Source organism: Platichthys flesus, chromosome 20, assembly GCF_949316205.1.
Source record: "Platichthys flesus chromosome 20, fPlaFle2.1, whole genome shotgun sequence".
Lineage (NCBI taxonomy): Eukaryota > Metazoa > Chordata > Actinopteri > Pleuronectiformes > Pleuronectidae > Platichthys > Platichthys flesus.
This window is the reverse complement of record NC_084964.1, coordinates 806,368-822,611: the sequence shown is the minus strand read 5'-3', so window position 1 is coordinate 822,611 and position 16,244 is coordinate 806,368. Positions and strand designations below refer to the sequence as shown.

Here is a 16,244-nt window from a genome sequence, read left to right as displayed (position 1 = left end):
ACATTAGGCAATGGCGACGAATGAATGGTATGACAATGGGCCTCAGGATTTCATCAGTGTGCTACTGGAAACACCTACAGGCCAAAGGAATTACTGCTGAATTTGTGCCAAATTCTCTGGCAGCTTAGACAGAAGATTGATGATTAAGCATTAACAGAGATAACATGGCTCCTTTATGAACTGTGTGGTGAGCTGAGAAATAAAAAACAACTATATGTACTCGTAGATATTTATTCAACTGTAAGGTGCAGTATTTTGATGTGACATATAAGAATATATGAGATAACATACATGTATACAAGTAGGTGTGGCATGGGACATCTGACCACCACCAGTGCAACCCCTACATCACATGGCTGTGACATATGTTGTCTCTATTGTGTGTTTATGTTATTTTTTGGCGTGCACTCAGAAGTTTGTTTAGATCTGGAGAAGTACCAAATAGAAGAGCGATTGGCAGAAGAGATCCGAAAGTATGTCCACTTGCATAACCTGTCACTGACTGGCGGATTTGTCTGCCAGAAATAGACTATGAGAAGCCGCCATGGCGATCTAAATAAACAGTCGACGAAGAAGAAAGAAGGCGTCTCTAACCGTCTTCAACAAAAAACGTTACTCCGCCTAGTGTTCTGGTGGGGAATTGCTTTGTAACAGGCGAAACGGTTTGAGAAGCATGAATGACAACCAGTCCTTCGACACAGCTGCGGAAAAGCCGCAGACGCAGTTGCAGAAGCATGCTCCGGCCTTTAGTTGGCTAAATCATTATAAAACCATCGGTGAGCATGATGGAGCAGGAAAGGCATGTGGATGACGTAATGGCAACGGCAAGTTCCGATCCTTCTACCCCCTGCATCTGTCTGCATGATAATATGTATCATAAACACACACAACACAAAATAGGAATATGAAGTAGTCTCTAACCTATTTGCCTCTAACAGATTCAGCCCTCCTACTACCGCTAGTGGGAGTGGCGTGATGGAAGAATTTCTTTACTCATCATGAACGAATTAAGAGCAGGCTGAATATCACTTCCTTCATACTACAGTCTCCCAGAGTCACTTGAAAGTAGATGACATAAGCAAATATTGCCCATTTCCCAGTGTACCATGTTGGAGTTGAGAGGCAAGGGTCAGTGATCAAACCTCCCAAAAAAGTGATAACAGGTGGAGAGGCCGGCTACCTATGTGCTAGAACATTTTGTGTGTATGTGTTTCTATATGTGCAGTTTGCACAGAATCATGTTGAAGACAGCTGTCCCTAATTACAGACATACTATCCAGTTGTGACTCTTAAGTTAAAAAATTTGTAACAAAAACTTCAGATGACCTATTCATTTAATTTATTTGAATGGAAACATTTGTAATGTTTCATTTCCTTTATCAACAGTGTGGTCTACCTGGATGGCTTCTATGGGGCAGATGTATATGTAAGTCAAAATCCAAATATATCTACCAAAATATTATACTTAAAATCATGATGATTAATCATCAAAATAACTTGTAACTGAGTATCTTTCCCATTGCTTTACTTATAGTCGTTTGTGATTGTAGATTCATTTTGGCTTCAATTTTTGGTTTCTAATATGATTTGACAATAAATCCCCCCATCTCTTCTCAGGGAGGATATGCAGCTTATAGATATGCACAGCCAACCGGTACGGCTGCAGCTGCATACAGCGACAGGTATGTTGGCTTTCGGTTCTGTTAAAACTTTGCTGGAAATAATATTTTTGTTGCATTCAAAATTCCTTAAAACACAGCCTGGGCTCCTTACCTGCCTGTAAGCCATACCAAATATGTGCACCGATATATGGATGCGTGGTGGAATTGTTTACAAAAGGTCCATGTCGAAGCCTACATTGAATGTGATGTCATCTGGTAAATGGCTCATGGAATAGAAAAAGATTAAATTATTTCCGCAATCAATTAATCAAATTTATTTGTATAGCCCATATTCAAAAATCACATTTTGTCTCATAGGGCATAATAGCGTCAGCTTAATTGTATTGATTTTAATGCAACATTTTTAAACAGGTGGATGATAAATCATCAACCCCAAAGGATTCAGCAATAAGGGATCCAACACATCATGTTGGCTCGTTGGAACACAAAGTCCAACACAGGAGCAGACGTTAAACATAGTTTGGGCGAATTTGAAATAGATTTCATTGATGTTCCTATATATTGACACTGCTCATCTTGTTAAATTTAGTCTGTAAATAAGTGCCTTATTATTGATGACATTGGTGGCATGTGACAGGCACTGCCACTTACACTATAGTGTAGAATGATTATGGAACAAATGTCTAATTTATTTTAGTGTACAGTGTGGTTCATTCCATCTTTCAATTATAATTTCCCTTGAAGCTCCCATCACTCTTGCAACTCGAAACCATTAACATTAGGGGTCTTGTGGCATATCTTATCATCGCTTCCCCCGACTCTACCCAAGGCAGCACTCTGCCCGGAACTGCTGCTCAACTCCCTGTGCAAGTGCACTTAGAGCTCTTGGAGCCTGCCAGGTATTCATCCAGATCAGTGACGCGTATTTATAGAATAAAATAGTTCTATGCTTCTGAAGACATTCCCCTAACATCTGCTGGTGGTCATGTCAACAACATCCAAACATCAACTGGTTGGCATAAAGTAGTGTTTTAGAACATACAATGGATATTCTCCATGTGCTATGTTCTATGTTCTAAAATGGAAAAGCATTTAGTTTAAAAAGTCATAGAGGTAAGGATGTCCAATCAACTGATGAGTGGCCCACATGGCTTACATAGTACTGCCATACATGCCAGATTTGCCTTTTTTTTTTTTTTTTTTTTTTTTAATAATGTTTTTATTACATTTTCTCATAACACAAAACATACAGAACTGCTCAGACACGACAGAAAATATAACAAAACAACAGAATGTGGGCATGTGGGTACAGTAAATAGAAAATAATTAAGAAAATAAAAGTAAATGACAGTGGGCACATTTTCCAACCCGCCCCCCCTCCCCCTCAATCCCCCACTTCAAGACAAGGCAGAGTCCAGATAGGAGTCAATACAGAGCATACAAACATAGCAAGGCTACAAGGTGCACGTAACCAATTAAGACAAAGTCACAAAGACAGGCTAGGCTGATCTGGGAAATCCACAAGGCAAGGAAGATGACAGTGTGGGCCCGATATGCTGCAAGTAAGGGTCCCAGACCTTATAGAAGGCATCTATTTTGTAATGAAGCATGCACGTGATGTATTCACTAGGAATGCAGTCCATAACAATGTTGTTCCATGACTTTTTTGTTGGCGCAACATTCTTGTTCCAGAAGAGTAGAATGTTCTTTCTAGCAGCAAAAGACAGTATATTGAAAAGTATCCTGTGTTTACTGTCAGTGATCCGATCATCCGGGAGACCAAGTATCAGGCACATAGGGTCCATCCGTATTGGGACACCAAAGATAAAAGTCAGTTCAATCCCAATACTAGACCAGTAGCTTTGTATATTCACACATGACCAGAGGCAGTGGACATAATTACCAGTCTCAGAGTTGCATTTCCAGCAGGGCGGGGAGATATTAGCATGCATTTTGTTCTTGACAACAGGTGTTATATGCGTGCGATGTACAATTCTGAACTGTATGGATTTGGTGCCGTTACACACAAAAATGTTCATGGCCTGAGACCAGACTTCCTGCCAGTCAGCATCATCTAGAAATCACCCTGATTGAACAAACCAAATTGTTGTTGCAACTGCTGGAAAGATAGTAAAGTCTGGCTTTTAAATAGATCACCTATTTCTTTAGCCCTTGGGTGCTCCACACTTTAAAGCCCTGATCCCTACAGCCTGGCAGGAAGTCCGGGTTATCAAGGATGGGAGTAAGAGGAGACGATAACTGAGCCCAGCCTTCTATAGAGCGAATGGATCTCCAGGCTATGATGGTACTAAGAGTGACAGGGTTAGAACAGTGTTTTTTAACAGATATAGGATATTTCATAAACAATAGATTCAACAAGGGACACTTTGACTGAGAGGATTCAATATCGTGCCAAATCGAGGCTGGATCACAATCAATCAATCAATCAATCAAATTTTATTTGTAAAGCCCATATTCACAAATTACAATTCATCTCATAGGGCTTTAACAGGGTGTGACATCCTCTGTCCTTAACCCTCAGCAAGGGTTGTGCCAGCTTGCAATCACCCACAGGTGTGATGCCAGTTGGTAAAATCTGAGATTTGGCACATCTAACCCTCCATCACAACCTGCCATTTGAAGTTTTATCATCTTGAGACGGGGCTTCCTTTTGCTCCAAATGAAGGAGCTTAGCCAGCTCTCAAGCACCTTGATAACCTTGTTGGATAATAAGATAGGGATCATTCGCAGTGGGTACAGCAATCTAGGCAGGACGTTAATTTTTATAAGAGCAACCCTACCTAGCCTGGAAAGAGGGAGAGGGGCCCAGCGATCCAAGTCCGCCCTTATAGCATCCAAGAGGGGGGGAAATTGTACTTAAACATCTGACCAAAGTGGGTGTTACATGCACTGTTACATGTGTGCCATATCTGGAACAAATGTTAACGACCCCAGGGGCATGGCCTCTGATTTTGCTAAGTTAATTGTATATCCTGAAAAGGCACTGATTGACAAAATGAACTCAATCAAGCAGGGAACAGAAGTTTGGGGTTGTGATAAATGTATCAAAATGTAATCCGCATATAAAGTAATTTTGTTTTCCTTTTCACCAACGAAAATACCAGAAATTAAAGTGTTTTGCCTTACTGCTTGGGATAGCGGCTCAATAGCAATATCAAAGAGCAGGGGGCTGAGGGGGTCACCCTGCCTATACCCGCGGTGGAGGGGGAAGTTATCGGATCTCAGCCCATTAGTCAGAACCGCTGCCGTCGGAGTATTATATAGAACCCTAATCCATTTCACAAAATTGTCACCTAGGCCAAATTCCTCTAGAGCGTAGAATAAATACGACCACTTGACCCGGTCAAATGCCTTCTCGGCGTCGAGAGACAGCACGAGGGCCAGGTCTTTGCAGTTCTGAGTTAGATGAATGATGTTAAGGAGCCTCCTCACATTATCCCAGGAGTTCCGGCCCTTGACAAAACCCGTTTTGTCTTCCTTGACAATATGGGGCAGAACCTTCTCCAGGCGTAAGGCCAAAATTTTGGAGAGCAATTTTTGGTCAGAGTTGAGTAAGGCTATTGGCCTGTAATAGGCACAGCTGTCCAGACTTTTTCCTTTTTTAAGGATGAGAGAGATGTTGGCCTCCCTAAGGGATTGAGGTAAAATTCCATTTTCCAATGAATGATTGAGCATAAACAACAGAGGGTCTAAAAGAATACCACTAAACTCTTTCAGCTAAATCAGGTCTAGGACTAGATATATGATTTTTCTCCAGTTCAGCTAATCGAGATTCGAGAAGTCTACGCTGTTCATTCTTCCCATGTCTCTTGGATGCAACAAAAGACATAATCAGTACACGAGAGTATATCTTACACGTCTCCCAGAGGATAGAGGGTTGGTGAGTTGATAGAATAAAAAAATCTTAAATTCGGAAGTAAAATAGGAGATAAACTTGTTGTCTTTGAGGAGGTATGGTTGAAATCTCCAGCACTGTGACAGTGCCCTTTCCTCAGCGAGAGAGAATACACCAAATAAATAAAGGGGGGCGTGGTCCGATAACACAATATTGCCTATAGGACAAGATAAAGCAAGAGACATTTTTGAGGAGGGGATAAAATTGTAATCAATTCTGGTGTGGCTTTTATGTGGGGCCGAAAAAAAAATGAGCTCTGAATCAGTAGGGTGAAGCTGCCTCCATACATCACAATATTCAATATCAACACATATATTAGAGCGTACCCTTGCTCGCTTAGAAGGGGGAGAAATGTCAGATTGAAGTTTGTCAAGAGAGGGATTAAGGTGACAATTGAAATCTCCTCCCACAAAAGAGTCCCCTGATGCCCGCTCCATAAAAACTGCAATAGCCTTCGAAAGAAAATCAGGGGAGTAAGCTGGGGGACAATATAGATTATGTTACCTCTTTCCCTGCGAGTATTCCCTTAACAATTACATACCGGCCCTGGCTGTCTTTGACACACTAAGAGACCTAAATGCCAGCTTTTTGCTAATCAAAATGGCAACGCCCCTACTGAAAGGGGAATATGAGGAGGCTAAGGCGTGCCCCACCCAGCTCCTCAGCAATTTAGCATTATCCTTGTCCTCCAGGTGAGTCTCCTGGAGGAATGCAATAGAAAATTTTTCCTTCTTCAAAAATGATAATTCTGCCGTCCTCTTGGCAGGTTTTTGTAGGCCACGGACGTTCCATGAACAGATCTTAATATTATGTAAATCAGACATGACCATAAGACACTATTTGCCACCAGGGCAGGATAAGAGTCAGAGCGGGTTAAGCCTACATTCATCCTGTATATGCCTCCCATGACCCTCATTATATGATGCATAGGGCAGGAATAGAAACACACTGATACCTCCACAAAAATCTTATATACATGTCATGTACTGACCTAAACACATGAACTACACTAAACAAGCATAACAAATGTACAAAAAAGAAAAACAAACTGAGGGTCGTTACCCGAATAAACAGGGACTGTTCACCATACAAACAGCTTTCAAACTCACCAAGAGCAAACTGATGGCATATGATGAAATGTATGCAAAAAAGGCCTCCATACGGGGGTGAACGAAATAAGGTGGAAACGCGATATTCACGTCAAGAGCAGCCGCGCCACTAGGTTAAGAAACGTTCATTAAGTTCATAATGTTCAGAGTGCTCAAGAGAAAGCGACATGTAGAAAAAAAGGAGCATGATCTGCCAGCCTGAGTGGAAGAACTACGGCTGTCCGCAAAGTTATCATCCAGGCAGAGATTCACCTCCTCCGGGGTGGAAAAGCTATTTTTGGAGTCTCCGTGTGTCACCTGGAGAGTAGCCGGGAACAGCATAGCATACGGCATCCCTCGCTCTCGAAGCCGCTGTTTCACTGCATCGTATGCCACCATCGAGGAGAAATCGCTGTAAAAAGAGACCTTGGCTCCAACGTAGGTTAAGCCGCCATCCTGGCTCGCCTGGCACGCTGTCTCCATGACTCTAAACGCGTGGAATCGCAGCAGCAGCGACCTGTTTCTCCAGCTCCACGATCCTCGGCTCTTGTGTGGAGGAGGAGTTTTCAACTGCTAGTAGCCTAGCCTCTGCTTCATCCAGCCGCTCACTTGCGGCCTGGCTCTCCTTAGCATGTTTGTGGATAGTCTCGGCCAAAGGACAGAGTTTTTCATCAATAACTTTAATAGTGTTGGAGGTCATTACGTTCAGAGCTTTAGCAAGGGCAGGGTCAAGTCCATCTGCGGAATCAGACTCGGCTAGGTCGCCATCTTGTGTGTCGTCGTCGGGCTCGGACGGGACGTCTTTTTTTATCTTTATTATAAATAAACTGTGTTCAAACGTCAATTTCCACATTATAATAATCCCAGAGTGGAGGTTAGGATCCCACTGATGTTAGATGTTCTTGGTCCGGTTGGTGCAAACATAAATGCTGTGGTGACACTTGTGCGAAATTTTGATTGATTTATGATTGATGCACAGGCACTGATACCGGAGTATGTGGATAGAAGGATGAGGAGGAAACAAGTGTTCAGCTCTTATAAATTCTATATATATATTTATTATAAAGATCTTTGTGCTGAACCACGTCCGGTATTACACAGACAGAACCGAACCATCCAACCATGATTAACACTATAATATTTATCTTTCTATAAAGCCTCTTTTCATAATTTTGAAAATTATTATCTTTTGCAATTTCATGGATTGGGAATTTTGCAGCTGTCACTGAATTTTATAATCCTGCAGTTTTGGGGACATATTATGAAAATTCCACTTTTGTAGTGCTTCTAATTTGGGTGTCTGGCATGTCTACCGTCCCAAAAGCTCTGGAAAAAAGCAACTCCCCCTATTTTTTGTGATTCCTCTATGTCAGAAACTATACGATAGAGTGCGCTGAATGGGAATACGACTAGAATTGACGTCACAGTCGGTCTACATGGCATAGCGCCCCTATGGCATGCATGCCTTTGGAGAAAACAAAGGCATGCATTAACATTCCTAGGTCAGGGAGAGATGGAACCGATTGATTTAGAAATGTTTCATACCTATAGGCTGCAGGATTTAATGATTTGGGTAACATGTGTTATGAAGTTCGAATTTGACACCTAGATTTGTAGCTGTTGTTTCAATATTGGCTGCCATGGGACCGAGAAATGATAGGGGTCTGCCTGCTGTCTTATTTCATTTTTATTTGAATTTGACTGAAGGAAGTTAAATGACAAGTATATTTGGGTTTCATCAGCATAATAATGATCTGATATCCCATTAAATGGCTGATGAAGTTTCCTAATGGAAGCATGTAGAGCGAAAATAGGATGGGGCCAAGAATGGAACCTTGTGGCGGAAGGATGAGGTGTTATTTCGAATGGAAATGGAGATTTGTCTATCTGAGAGATATGACTTGGAATCATCTAAGAGCAATTAGCTATTGATCAGAATGTTATGATCAATGGTGTCAAATCACTGGTGTCACTGACGTCAAGGAGCAGTAATACCATGCAAGGGACCAAGCAACAGACCACTCCACCTCAGTCTCCTTGATGGTGATAGGCTGCAGAAGGGGTACCTACTTCCTGAAGTACATGATCAGCTCTTTGGTTTTGATAACTCACCCAGTCAGTCCGATAACCACCCCGAGGGACCCGTCTAACCTCCTACAATATAAACAGTGAGACAGATAGACAGAATATCATTGATATATTTTTGGCTGGCTCTGCTTGAACACATGACCTTCAGTTTGTCTTTGTTCTTTTGGAGATTGATTGTTATATGACCAACTCTAAGCATTTTTAAGCATAAAAATGTTTAAATCAGCTCTGGTTCCGACACCTACACATCAGAAATAGATTAGACGCCAGCTTCGTACAATCCCACCTTAACATAATATCTGCCAACATAATATCTGCCCCCAAAATAACCGCCTATTCATTAATTTTTTATAAATCCTTATGGGTTATATAGTTAGGGATATTTCAGTGTAATCATCATTGTAAATATTCACTTCAGGGTAGATAAAACCTCATAATTGTATACCTGCTTGTTGCCTGTGTTATTTGAAGTCAAATCAAAGTAACCGGTATTGCATCTTGACATTGGGCTTGTAATAAATCAAACAAATAAGAAGAATGATTTGGATTTCGATAGGAGATGGCACCCCTTTTTCACAAGTGCAGATTCATCATAATGCTACTTAAATTATATTAACTGTAAGTTTGGCACTTTTTAATGATGAACGCAAATCAAGCATTATTAGCCTGCACACTACAGGAGTCCACTTAAGAAGACTGAACACAAATAACACAATACCCCTCCTTCGCAGAGGGGTATTGTGTCACTGTTATGACAAATATACAGTTTGACAGCAACACCATGATTGGTTGATTTAGATTCTGGCCAAATCTGATTGGATTATCAAAAACTCCCACAGTCAGATGATAAGAAAAGGTGGATAGAGTGAAAAAGGGAATTGTTAATTAATGGGTCATAAAGATAGTCTTCCTGATTGAGATTACCCTAAGTTTAACTTTTGATATGGGCACGTTTTACTTTTCTGACTGCTTTTTGACTTATTCATGCCATCACTTACAAAGCTGTGTTTGTGTTTCTTTGACCATTTTTAATTTGACCTAGACCTTTGACCAATCAGCTCCAAATGTTTATCAGGAGATTCCCTGAGAGTAGGAGTAATAAACCCACCAGATTTGGTGAAAATGGATTCATGCATGTTTGAGTTATTTTGTACATACGCACAAACACACACACGGGAAAAACAATACCCTCCTGCTGGCTTTGCCAATATACAGTGTTAAAGTGGCAATTAATGTGAAAAGGATTGGGTTTTGGTGTTATGAACTTTTAAGCTACAATAGTGGTTTTCTACTGTATTATCATATTAAACACAGTTTCTGCCTGTTTTCTCCTCTATAGTTTTGGCAGAGTCTATGCAACAGCAGACCCATATCACCATACGATCGCTCCTGCGGCCACTTACAGTGTAGGCTCTATGGTGAGTCTGTTTTCTGTTTCTTAGCTGCAGAGTATCTGAACATTATATTAGACTCTATGACAAATCATAATGTCCACTTACCTCATTTTACACCTCAAAGGGTCTAATGAACCATTAATTTGTATAACTAAAGTTTTTGATCAATTGACTGTAACACATCTATTAATTTGTTGACATGCTTCAGCAATAGTCTTGGAAGATCTTAAACAGAACAGTCTACTCTTGCTTTTAGACTTATTCCTACGATTTGTGTTTTCCTCTAAGAGATGCATTTTAGTGTTTCCTGTGACTCTTTGACACTTCAGTAAATGACAAATGGACAATGCTTTCTCATCAAACTCCCATTCAGATTAATTGGCCTGAACCTTCATGCTTGAAATCCACCAGACTCTGAGTTCTTCCTTACAGGAAACACTGTGAAAGATGAGCAAGGGGAGTCAAATGGTTAATGTTTGTTTTAGCTAGCTTTGAAGATAACATCACAGATGAAAAAATTTAACGATATTGCAGCTGTAATGAAATAATCAGAGCACAATATTAAGGTGTGTATAGGGACTTCCTGCAAAGATTGACAGTCATCTAGCACATGCGTCAACCTGCTGTGGGAGATGTAAGTAGAAAAGAGTAGAAAGAGAAAACAAAAACAGAAGAAGGAGAACTAGGTGAGGGGATGGCAAGCAGGCTGCAACTAGAGCTACTGCTTAGTGGATATATTCTTGGACTCAAGACTGAGTGCTGACATGTTTGTGGTGATGGAAAGAGAAAAAACCTATTACCTCCCCATGCACCCCCCTTTCCCTCCTACTTCTAATCCTTGATGCTAGTTAAAATCCTGCATTGACTTTATGACACTGTTTTCCTTTTCATTTACTTAATTAAAACATTGCTCTGAATTTGCCCCCTTATTTCCCAACACTTTTTTTCCTTCAAATTATTGTTCCATTTAATCCCAATTTTCTCATGTGTAATCCAAACCCCTATTTTAAAATTGTTAAAAAAAATTATCTATGATATGACAGACAAAGGGGAATTATTCATTACTTTCAACTATAAATGATCTGATTTATCAATCCAGGTGGATGTACATACACAATCACTCAATTACATTTCCTCACTTCACAAATGTCTTTCCAGCCTTCAGAACCTGTATAATTATGCAAAGGCTACTGGACTTGCTTGTGTTTCTTGAAGAAGTTTCCTCTATCACCCAAGCCAAATCACAAAGATTTACCATCCTCAAAAATATGGTCCTTGTCGTTGAAGTGTAAGTGATGTCATGGCCTGAGGAACTGGCTCTTCTGTGTTGTACCATCCTGTTATGTAGTGGTTGTTTTGTTTCCCTGGTGTAATGTGCATATTTGGGCTAAAGAAGACAGATGGTTTGAAAGAGGATTGAAAGAAGCTATCTTTGTCAACATAGAATAACACGTCCACCTGTCCCTCTGGTTTAAGACATTAACTATTAACTATTAGCCACCTACAATGCTGCCCTAAATTCTCTCTCCAGACAGCTCAACACCCAACTCCAGAGACCCTAATGACTAACACAATAGCAGGGTCGGTCCAAGGACCACAACCATGTGTCAACAGCCATTCACACCTTGACTCAGAGAACCCAAACGACCCCTAGTTGCAGGAGGGGTTTTAATGACCCGCCTGTTTAATATAACAATTCTCAATACAGGTCCAGAGCCACAGAGGTTAAATACCTAAAACCTCCCATTAGTCAGTTAGAACTGAAGAAGCGTTTTGGAATTAGAGGTGAAACGTATTCAAGAAACACAAACAAGTCCTGTTGTCTACATACTCTTTTACAACTTCTGAAGATACCATGACCTGGTTGAATGAGAATGTTCAGACACGTCCTACCAGCCTCATGCACAAAGATACACTAAAACAACGATCCAATACTAAAAGGGAGGACATTTCCTCTGAGGTTTAATGTAAGTATGCATTTTACAAACAGCGGTTCTACATTGAATACTGATCAGATTTTTCGTCTTTGATGTTGCGGGCTAGCCTTTACAGAGGAGGGTGCAGTTGCTTCACTTCCTACAAGAAAAGGGGGGGGGGGGGGACACGCGCCCTTCCCTTCCCCGCAAAACAGACAAAAACACACAGCAACAAATGAAATGAAACCGATGTTATGGAAAACTAAAAACAACATTTTGCAGAGATGCAAATGTGATCCTGAACTCCAAGAATCATACTCAAGTTCATACCCTTTGTACAGTGTACACATTGTCATTTACTGATGTAGTGTTTATTGCCTCTTTTTTATATTAGCATTTTGTTACTCTGTGTTGACTTAAATGTATCTGTATTGAACTGTCTGTAGTAAAAATAGACAATAGTAAAGGACATAAAATTGGGATAGAGTTAGACAATTTTTTTCTACAACCTACTCACTCTCCACAACTCAGCTTCTTTCAAATGGCCTTTTTCATCCTGATTTTACATACCAATTTTTGGCAAACACATTTCAGGCAGGATTAATTAAACTATATAACCATTCACACCATGACACACCTGGCTCCATTGTAAGTGAACTAACTGAATCATAGTTTGTAATTATCCTAATGGGTCTTTGAGCTGTTCAGCTCAAAGGAGGTGAACTTTTAAAGAAATGGCTACCATGGAGTGATGCATTATGAAACTCAGAAGTTGTGAGGAAGAGTGTGATATATTACTGAATGTGAATGCAGGAGGAGGTTTTATATAACAGGTTGGATCAAAAAGTATGCCCACCATTGCAAAATCAGAATCAGAATGTATTTATTGCCAAGTAGGTTTACACCTACAAGGAAATAATCTAAATAAAATATATATAATAGATAAAAGATATAAAAAGTGAAATGCAAGACAGTGAACAGTGTCAGATAGTGTCCCAGTTGTAGCTTAGTACCAGAAGCATGAGGTATCCCATTACTACTGAATGGTTCAAAAAACCTCAATGAATAACGAAAAAAGAGGAGATGTGACCCGGCCCGGAGGAAGCCCGGGGCCCCCGTCTGGAGCTAGGCCTAGACGGAGGGCTCGATGGCGAGCGCCTGGTGGCCGGGTTTGCCACGGAGCCCGGTCGGGCATAGCCTGAACAAACTACGTGGCACCCCCCCTCTCTTCATCCCATGGGCCCACCACCTGTGGGACGACCCGTTGGGGTCGGGTGCGCAGCCACATGGGTGGCAGCGAAGGTCAGGGGTCTCGACGGACCAGACCCGGGCGGCAGAAGCTGGCTCTGGGGACGTGGAACGTCACCTCGCTGTGGGGAAAGGAACCGGAGCTTGTGAGGGAGGTGGAGCACTATCAGTTAGATCTGGTGGGGCTTACCTCCACGCACAGTCTCAGCTCTGGTATCGTACTCCTGGATAAGGGTTGGACTCTATTCTTCTCCGGAGTTGCCGAGGGCGTGAGGCGCCGGGCGGGTGTGGGGATACTCATAAATCCCCGGCTGAGCGCCGCAGTGTTGGAGTTTACCCCGGTAGACGAGAGGGTCGCCTCCCTGCGCCTAAGGGTTGTAGGGGGGAAAACTCTGACTGTTGTTTGTGCGTATGCACCAAACAGCAGCTCAGAGTACTCGGCCTTCTTGGAGACCCTGAATGGAGTCCTGTATGGGGCTCCAGTAGGGGACTCCGTAGTTCTGCTGGGTGACTTCAACGCCCACGTGGGCAACGATGGAGACACCTGGAGAGGCGTGGTGGGGAGGAACGGCCTCCCTGATCTAAACCCGAGCGGTCGTTTGTTATTGGACTTCTGTGCTAGTCATGGATTATCCATAACAAACACCATGTTCGAACATAAGGGTGCTCATAAGTGTACCTGGTACCAGAGTACCCTAGGCCGAAGATCAATGATCGATTTTGTGATTGTGTCATCTGATCTGAGGCCACATGTTTTGGACACTCGGGTAAAGAGAGGGGCGGAACTGTCAACCGACCACCATCTGGTTGTGAGTTGGATCAGGGAATGGGGGAAATTTCCGGATAGACCTGGTAAGCCCAAACGAGTAGTGCGGGTGAACTGGGAACGTCTGGAGGAGGCCCCCGTCCTAGGTATCTTCAACTCACACCTCCGGCGGAGTTTTTCTGGCATTCCTGTGGAGGTTGGGGGCATTGAGCCGGAGTGGGCGGTGTTCAAAGCCTCCATTGCTGAAGCTGCGGTGGCTAGCTGTGGCCTCAGGGTCTTAGGCTCCTCAAGGGGCGGTAACCCTCGGACACCGTGGTGGACACCGGTGGTCAGGGAAGCCGTCCGATTGAAGAAGGAGGCCTTCCGGGATATGATATCCTGGAGGACTCCGGACTCGGTTGCAGGGTACCGACAGGCCCGAAGGGCTGCAGCTGCTGCTGTGTCGGAGGCTAAGCAGCGGGTGTGGGAGAAGTTCGGAGAGGCCATGGAGAAGGACCTTCGGTCTGCACCAAAGTGTTTCTGGAAGACTATCTGGCACCTCAGGAGGGGGAAACGGGGAACCATCCAAGCTGTGTACAGTAAGGATAGGACTCTGTTGACCTCAACTGAGGAGGTCGTCGGACGTTGGAAGGAACACTTTGAGGAACTCCTGAATCCAAATAACACGCCCTCTATGTTGGAGGCAGAGCTCGAGGTTGATGGTGTTTCGTCGTCAATTTCCCTGGTGGAGGTCACTGAGGTAGTCAAACATCTCCGCAGTGGCAAAGCCCCAGGGATTGATGAGATCCAGCCAGAAATGTTAAAGGCTCTGGGTGTTGAGGGGCTGTCATGGTTGACACGCCTGTTCAACATCGCGTGGGAGTCGGGTACAGTGCCAAAGGAGTGGCAAACCGGGGTGGTGGTTCCCCTGTTCAAAAAGGGGGACCAGAGAGTGTGTACCAATTACCGGGGTATCACACTTCTCAGCCTCCCTGGTAAAGTCTACTCCAAGGTGCTGGAAAGGAGGCTCTTCACTCTCGCAAGGATCCTGGAGGGGGCCTGGGAGTATGCCCATCCGGTCCACTTGTGTTTTGTGGATCTGGAGAAGGCGTATGACTGGGTCCCCCGGGAGAAACTGTGGGAGGTGCTGCGGGAGTATGGGGTAAGGGGGTCTCTCCTCAGGGCCATCCAATCTCTGTACTCCCAAAGCGAGAGCTGTGTTCGGGTCCTCGGCAGCCAGTCAGTTTCGTTCTCAGTGGGTGCTGGTCTCCGCCAGGGCTGCGCCTTGTCACCAATCCTGTTTGTGATATACATGGACAGGATATCGAGGCGTAGTCGTGGTGGGGAGGGGTTGCAGTTCGGTGGTCTGAGGATCTCGTCACTGCTTTTTGCGGATGATGTGGTCCTCATTGGATCATCGGCTTGTGACCTTCAGCACTCACTGGATCGGCTGGCGGCCGAGTGTGAAGCGGCTGGGATGAGGATCAGCACCGCTAAATCTGAGGCCATGACTCCGGGTAGGAAATGAGTCCTTAGCCCAAGTGAAGGAGTTCAAGTACCTCGGGGTCTTGTTCGCGAGTGAGGGTACTATGGAGCGTGAGATTGGCCGGAGAATCGGAGCAGCGGGGGCGGTATTGCGTTACACCGTTGTAACGAAAAGAGAGCTGAGCCGCAAGGCAAAGCTCTCGATCTACCGGTCGATCTTCGTTCCTATCCTCACCTATGGTCATGAGGGCAGGGTGATGACCGAAAGGACGAGATCACGGGTACAAGCGGCCGAGATGAGTTTTCTCAGAAGGGTGGCTGGCGTCTCCCTTAGGGATAGGGTGAGAAGCTCAGTCATCCGTGAGGAACTCGGATTAGAGCCGCTGCTCCTTTACTTAGAAAGGAGTCAGCTGAGGTGGTTCGGGCATCTGGTAAGGATGCCCACTGGGCGCCTCCCTTGGGAGGTTTTCCAGGCACGTCCAGTGGGGAGGAGACCTCGGGGAAGACCCAGGACTAGGTGGAGAGATTATATCTCAACACTGGCCTGGGAACGCCTCGGGATCCCCCCGTCAGAGCTTCTCAATGTGGCCCGGGAAAGGGAAGTCTGGGGCCCCCTGCTTGAGCTGCTCCCCCCGCGACCCGACCCCGGATAAGCGGATGACGATGAGTGATGAGTGATGAGTGAGTGAGTTTAAAAGGTGAATACAACATCTTCTCAGTAATTAATGTCTTAACTTCATGC

General features: G+C 43.7%; 1 protein-coding gene across 1 annotated transcript in view; it reads left to right on the top strand.

The window, feature by feature from the left end:
- Positions 1 to 12,263, top strand: part of rbfox3a (RNA binding fox-1 homolog 3a) — a 67,217-nt gene extending 54,954 nt beyond the window's left edge. The window contains exons 8-11 of the mRNA XM_062378710.1: positions 1,387 to 1,426; positions 1,618 to 1,682; positions 10,054 to 10,140; positions 12,152 to 12,263. Coding sequence (XP_062234694.1) covers positions 1,387 to 1,426; positions 1,618 to 1,682; positions 10,054 to 10,140; positions 12,152 to 12,263 — 304 coding nt within the window. The remainder of the gene's footprint in view (positions 1 to 1,386; positions 1,427 to 1,617; positions 1,683 to 10,053; positions 10,141 to 12,151) is intronic.
- The last annotated feature ends 3,981 nt before the right edge of the window (positions 12,264 to 16,244 follow it).